This window comes from Mizuhopecten yessoensis, unplaced genomic scaffold, assembly GCF_002113885.1.
Source record: "Mizuhopecten yessoensis strain PY_sf001 unplaced genomic scaffold, ASM211388v2 scaffold4033, whole genome shotgun sequence".
NCBI classification, from domain to species: Eukaryota; Metazoa; Mollusca; class Bivalvia; order Pectinida; family Pectinidae; genus Mizuhopecten; species Mizuhopecten yessoensis.
In genome coordinates, this window is record NW_018405342.1 from 1,237,139 (window position 1) to 1,244,445 (window position 7,307).

At 35.1% G+C, this 7,307-nt stretch overlaps 1 protein-coding gene across 3 annotated transcripts; it reads right to left on the minus strand.

Moving 5' to 3' along the window:
- Positions 1 to 1,174: 1,174 nt before the first annotated feature.
- On the minus strand, positions 1,175 to 3,611 carry LOC110448399 (23 kDa integral membrane protein-like). 3 transcript variants are annotated; one of them, XM_021494618.1, is made up of 4 exons: positions 3,499 to 3,611; positions 2,330 to 2,400; positions 1,974 to 2,165; positions 1,175 to 1,276 (listed from the first exon to the last, which is right to left on the minus strand). In XM_021494618.1, exons 2-4 carry the CDS (start codon positions 2,387 to 2,389, stop codon positions 1,190 to 1,192), a joined length of 339 nt encoding a protein of 112 aa, XP_021350293.1. In that variant the 5' UTR covers positions 2,390 to 2,400; positions 3,499 to 3,611; the 3' UTR covers positions 1,175 to 1,189. The 3 variants fall into 3 exon arrangements, with proteins under 3 accessions (XP_021350293.1, XP_021350292.1, XP_021350291.1); XM_021494617.1 differs by lacking the exon at positions 3,499 to 3,611 and adding an exon at positions 3,341 to 3,462; XM_021494616.1 differs by lacking the exon at positions 3,499 to 3,611 and adding an exon at positions 3,261 to 3,457.
- Positions 3,612 to 7,307: the final 3,696 nt, after the last annotated feature.

Below are 7,307 nucleotides of genomic sequence, written 5' to 3' on the forward strand. Positions count from 1 at the left end.
TAAGGATGTATGCTACCTTACTTAGAATCCTCTGATATGGAGACTAAGGGTGTATTCTACCTAACTGTGATATGGAAACTTAAGGATGTATGCTACCTTACTGTGATATGGAGACTTAAGGGCGTATTCTACCTTTTTGTGACATGCATTGTTAAGAATGTCATGCATGTAGCTGTCTATATGCTGGTATGCAGGTGAATCCACGAAATTTTCAAACAGAGAAACAAGACAAAACACACTGTTTGTAGAACCCTTTGTCTCCTTACCAAGGCCATGTCCTGGTCCCACTCCAAACTTCAAACGACCCGACAAAGGACTAGCTACACTCCTGGATGTATTCTGCCTTACTTTTACATGCATCTTTGCTAGCCAAGGGTACGACTGCCATGCATAAATTGACAAAGTGTCATGACAGTTTACACTTTATATAAAATGTGTAAAATGCCCATTTATAATTTGACAAACTGTCAGACAGAACACTTTTTACTAATATGAGCGTACAAGGGTTATGATCTGGTACGATCTACATACTCTTAAATGAACCTAAACACTTGGCTAGCAAACATATGCTACGAGTATGCTACCTTAACTCAACATGGAGACTTAAGGATGTATGCTACCTAACTGTGACATTGCATTGTTAAGGATGTATGCTACCTAACTGTGACATTGCATTGTTAAGGATGTATACTACCTTACTGTGACATTGAATAGCTAAGTATGTATGCTACCTTACTGTGACATTGCATTGTTAAGGATGTATACTACCTTACTGTGACATTGTATTATTGAGGATGTGTGTTGCCTCAGTGTGACATTGCATTGTTAAGGATGTAGCTACCTTACTTTGACATTGAATTGTTTAGGATGTATGCTACCTTACTGAGACATTGAATTGTTCAGGATGTATGCTACCTTACTGTGACATTGTATTGTTAAGGATGTATGCTACCTTACTGTGACATTGTANAACATCGTATTGTATTACTCTTGACATATATGAATGGTTATAACGACATGCTCCCTATTTCATTGCAACATTATGGTTATGAAGTTATTCATCATGGTCAATTTTACTTGTAATATTATTCTGCAGATCAGATTTTGTGATCACATTATTGACCTGCGGCATCGTGAATATCCTGCTCGCGGAAATATCCTGCTGTATGGTATATTGATACAACACTGTTTATCCACTAACCCTATTTCTGTAGATAGCTCCAGTAATACCAGCTGCTAGTTCCAAACAGAAGATAAGTATAACACAGATCAGGTACTGAAAATACACAAAACAGCAAGCACAATTAAAAACAATAACATCTAATAACAAACCCTACAATTAGAATCATTCCTGACCATTAATCCTAAATTGCTACATTCACAATAATTGTGACAATTTATCACAATATCAATCCAATCTGTTAACACAGCAAAATTAGTTTGTCAAAGTGAAGTCAGAACACTTCATGATGGGGTATAAAAATTACAAATTTACCTGAGTGCATGTCAAAAGTAACCGAAAGAAACTGTTTTTTAACAGTCACCTTAAGAAACAAGTAACATATCTTTTAGCAACCTCAATACTTCAGGGGTTACGCTCACTTACACTCTCTGCACCCCTTAAATATGTCACAGCAAAATTGAAGGCACAAAGATAGCTGTTTGATTGGACTCGGGTAAAAAAAAAATACCAGGCTGATACCTGTCCTTGAAGATAACAGACGAGCGATACCCGAGTTCAAAGCCAGTCAATTTACCCGATAAGCGACAGCGAGATTCATTTAATGTACATCAAAGGATCAAACCAGTCTAGCTTCTTGTCTCACAAACAAGGTGGTGCACACCGAGCCTTCAATTTTGCTATGACATATTCATGAGGTGCAGAGAGCGCAAGTGAGTGTAACCCCTGGAGTATCAAGGATACAATCTTTAGGTTTCTTTCTTTGATTAGAAGATGAAGGCAAGTCACTTACTACTCCTAGCACGCATTGGTTCTGTAGTCGCTCTCCGATCAGTCCAATAATGGCCACCACCACAACTATGATCCCAGCAGAGACCATCAGTGCTGTGGCAAAGTTAAATTCCTTACTGTCCAACACCTCGGTAAAGTCAGCGCGGGAGACCTTCAGGTAGATTCCTGCTATGAAGATTCCGATCCCCATTATCTGCAAATGAAGAAAAGAAATAATTAACCCTGTTCAATTTGAAGTCAAATTATTTAGGTTGAATTTATACTCTTATTTTTTATGAAATTTAATTAGCAAAACAGTAACTCAAATTTTGTTGGAGCACATATTGTACGAAAAAACATATAAATGTACCTACTTACCAAGAAGATAAAGTCGCAAACCAGAAAAATCACCCGTGCTGTCTTGTTTCCTGTCGTCATCTTGCCCAAGCCTGGTAAAAATTAAAAACCATAAAAGAAAATTGTGCTATACATCTAAATCTGGTCTACCATGTACAACTGCTCAAGATAACATCTACGTAGGGTAAAAATAGTGTGCAAACTTCAAACAAATCTAATATGCATGCCTATATATCTTCTAACAGTAGCAATATAGGATTTAAGCATCCCTGCCCCACTGCAGTCTTCATTTTTTTTTAATGAACAGTAATCTCCTTTTTATCAAAATCATACAGATCAAGCTCCCTTAATTTGGTCTATTATAAGGAATTATGGCTGATGTCTTCATAAAAATAGTACACCAGCATTATAAAAATATATGTCAATCAATTTTACCACCCTATCAACAGGTACATGTATAAATTTGGAGTGATTTTACCCTCTTTTTGGAGGCTTGTAAATCAATCACTATTTTGGGTGTACCTCTATTTATTGGATTGTAGTGAAAGATTGACTGTACCCTTGTGAACTAATAATTTTGATAAGAATTGTATGTGTTTTCATTTTACTTTATTCTCCATTTCTGTAATAAAATTGCTGTAGTAACTGTTACCCAAGTGAAGGATTATTACCCGTACATGAAGGATTGTGTCAAACCTGTCTGCCTGTTCAAGACAAAAAGCTGTGATCATGTATTAAAAGCAATGATCATATTCAAATACGGGTAGTATTATTTATATATGTTTTAAAATAAAACTGAGATTACGACAAAGTTAACTAAAATGTGATGATGCATGTTGTTCAAAGCAGCCCGTTCAACGTTATGAATGTACTGATTTCCAAAAGACAAAATCATTTAATGTATTTGTCAAACCGGGATAAGCTTGTGAAAATGTTAAAATAACATACTTACTGTTTTAAGTTAACTCAATTATTACGAAAATCCAAAAAATATCACAACGAAAATGGTAAACAGGTTGAGCGTTTACGTACCAGAATAGACCGTTCCCGGTGTTGACGTTTGCTAAAAATAGAAATCTATTCAAGCAATGCAAAACCTGTTTGACAAGTTTCTGACAGGTAGACTGTACATTTCTTTAAACTTGCTAATAACGAAGTGTTGAACATACGAAACAAGAAATATATATTACAAAAGGGGTATTGTTGTTATAATGCATTTCAATCTTCATTGTCAGTGGCGAGAAAGTGTTTTCTAGGATCCCGACTGGACAACAAGTTGGCATTCGAGAAAAAAAAACGTAAACAGGAAGCACATGGTGACGTGTAAACAAATAATCGAATCCGGACCGAATCGGAACAAAGATTAGAGGAAATTTAATCTATTTAAAGACAGTGCATGCAAAACATATAAAGTATTCTATTTCTTTGCATCATTTTGGCAGTAAATTTTCTCATGTGTATTTAGTTTTTGGCATCCTTAATTAAGTTATTCATAATTATAATGTTCTGACAAGTTCATAGCTATAATGTAGCGAGCACTAGCGCTCTGCACATAATCATCACCAACGAAAAAAGGTCATAATTTAATTTATTTTGTTTTATTTTTCTTGGAGTTATTTGCCCATTTAACATAGCAAGCAGTGAAAATATATGTTAGGTCAATATTTTTCTGTAAAATTACGGATACATTTCACAATATTCTTATTTTCAAAAAACAACCTAGACTACTATATATTTATTTTGGGCAAATCAATAACAGAATAAAATTAATCTTCAAGACTTCACGATATATCATCAAACCCTAACTCGAATATTTTTTCTTTGATACAATACACACAATTTATTTCATCTTACTAAAAGATGATGCTAGATCATAACTAATTAAGTGACTGTAGTTAAAAAACTAAATTAAATGAATGAAAGCTCCCAAACTACATGCAATGTTTAAATGATATGATAGAAATTACATTTTTTTCTTTATATTCTTTTAACACGGCACAAAAAAATATGCAAATTATCTTTGTAAGAAATCATTTCATCATTTTTTTTTGGCAAGTTTGTTTACTTTTTTCTCATAAAGGTTATATCAGCTGACATTCATTTCTAATGGTGATATGGAGGTTTAAGGGTGTATCCTACCTTTCTGTGATATGGAGATTTAAGGGTGTATCCTACCTTACTCAGAATACAATTTCTGTGACATGCATATGAAGACTTAAGGATGTATGCTACCTTACTTAGAATCCTCTGATATGGAGACTAAGGGTGTATTCTACCTAACTGTGATATGGAAACTTAAGGATGTATGCTACCTTACTGTGATATGGAGACTTAAGGGCGTATTCTACCTTTTTGTGACATGCATTGTTAAGAATGTCATGCATGTAGCTGTCTATATGCTGGTATGCAGGTGAATCCACGAAATTTTCAAACAGAGAAACAAGACAAAACACACTGTTTGTAGAACCCTTTGTCTCCTTACCAAGGCCATGTCCTGGTCCCACTCCAAACTTCAAACGACCCGACAAAGGACTAGCTACACTCCTGGATGTATTCTGCCTTACTTTTACATGCATCTTTGCTAGCCAAGGGTACGACTGCCATGCATAAATTGACAAAGTGTCATGACAGTTTACACTTTATATAAAATGTGTAAAATGCCCATTTATAATTTGACAAACTGTCAGACAGAACACTTTTTACTAATATGAGCGTACAAGGGTTATGATCTGGTACGATCTACATACTCTTAAATGAACCTAAACACTTGGCTAGCAAACATATGCTACGAGTATGCTACCTTAACTCAACATGGAGACTTAAGGATGTATGCTACCTAACTGTGACATTGCATTGTTAAGGATGTATACTACCTTACTGTGACATTGAATAGCTAAGTATGTATGCTACCTTACTGTGACATTGCATTGTTAAGGATGTATACTACCTTACTGTGACATTGTATTATTGAGGATGTGTGTTGCCTCAGTGTGACATTGCATTGTTAAGGATGTAGCTACCTTACTTTGACATTGAATTGTTTAGGATGTATGCTACCTTACTGAGACATTGAATTGTTCAGGATGTATGCTACCTTACTGTGACATTGTATTGTTAAGGATGTATGCTACCTTACTGTGACATTGTATTGTTAAGGATGTATGCTACCTTACTGGTAAATTGCATTTTTCAGGATGTATACTACCTTACTGAAACATTGAATCGTTAAGAATGTATGCTACCTTACTGTGACATTGTATTGTTAAGGATGTATGCTACCTTTCTGTGACATTGTATTGTTAAGGATGTACGCTACCTTACTGGTAAATTGTATTGTTCAGGATGTATGCTACCTTACTGAAACATTACATTGTTAAGGAGGTATGCTACCTTACTGTGACATTGTATTGGTAAGGATGTATGCTACCTTTCTGTGACATTGTATTGTTAAAGATGTATACTATCCTACTGCGACATTGACTTGTTAAGGATGTATACTACCTTACTGTGACATTGTATTGTTAAGGATGTATGCTACCTTACTGTGACATTGCATTGTTAAGGATGTATGCTACCTTACTGTGACATTGCATTGTTAAGGATGTATGCTACCTTGCTGTGACATTGTATTGTTAAGGATATATACTACCTTACTGTGACATTGCATTGTTAAGGATGTATGCTACGTTACTGTGACATTGTATTGTTAAGGATGTATGCTACCTTACTGTGATATTGCATTGTTAAGGATGTATGCTACCTTACTGTGACATTACATTGTTAATGATGTATGCTACCTTATTGTGACATTGGTAAGGATTTATGCTACAATGTACCTAACTGCGACATTGTTAAGGATGTATACTACCTTACTGTGACATTGAATTGTTAAGGATGTATACTACCTTACTGTGACATTGAATTGTTAAGGATGTATGCTACCATACTGTAACATTGCATTGTTAAGGATGTATTCTACATTACTGTGACATTGAACTGTTAATGATGTTTGCTACCTTACTGTGACATTGTAATGGATGTATACTATACTACTGTGACATTGCATTGTTAACGATGTATATTATCCTACTGCGACATTGTATTGTTAAGGATGTATGCTACTTTACTGTGACATTGATAGTTAAGGATGTCTGCTTCCTTACTGTGACATTGTATTGTTAAGGAGGTATGCTACCTTACTGTGACATTTAATTGTTAAGGATGTATGCTACCTTGCTGTGACATTGTATTGTTAAGGATGTATGCTGCCTTGCTCTGACATTACATTGTTTAGAATGTATGCTACTTTACTGTGACATTGATAGTTAAGGATGTCTGCTTCCTTACTGTGACATTGTATTGTTAAGAAGGTATGCTACTTTACTTTGACATTTCATTGTTAAGGATGTATGCCACCTTACTGGTAAATTGCATTGTTAAGGATGTATACTATCCTACTGCAACATTGTATTGTTAATGTATGCTACCATACTGTAACATTGCATTGTTAAGGATGTATTCTACATTACTGTGACATTGAACTGTTAATGATGTTTGCTACCTTACCGTGACATTGTAATGGATGTATACTATACTACTGTGACATTGCATTGTTAACGATGTATATTATCCTACCGCGACATTGTATTGTTAAGGATGTACGCTACCTTACTGTGACATTGCATTGTCACGGATGTATGTTACCTTAATGTGATATTGCATTGTTCACGATGTATGCTACCTTACCTACCTTACTGTGACATTGTATTGTTAGGGATGTATGCTACCTTGCTGTGACATTACAATGTTAATGACGTATGCTACCTTGCTTTGACATTGTATGGTTAAGCATGTATGCTACCTTGCTGTGATATTACATTGTTAAGGATGCATGCTACCTTACTGTGACATTGTATTGTTAAGAAGGTATGCTACTTTACTTTGACATTTCATTGTTAAGGATGTATGCCACCTTACTGGTAAATTGCATTGTTAAGGA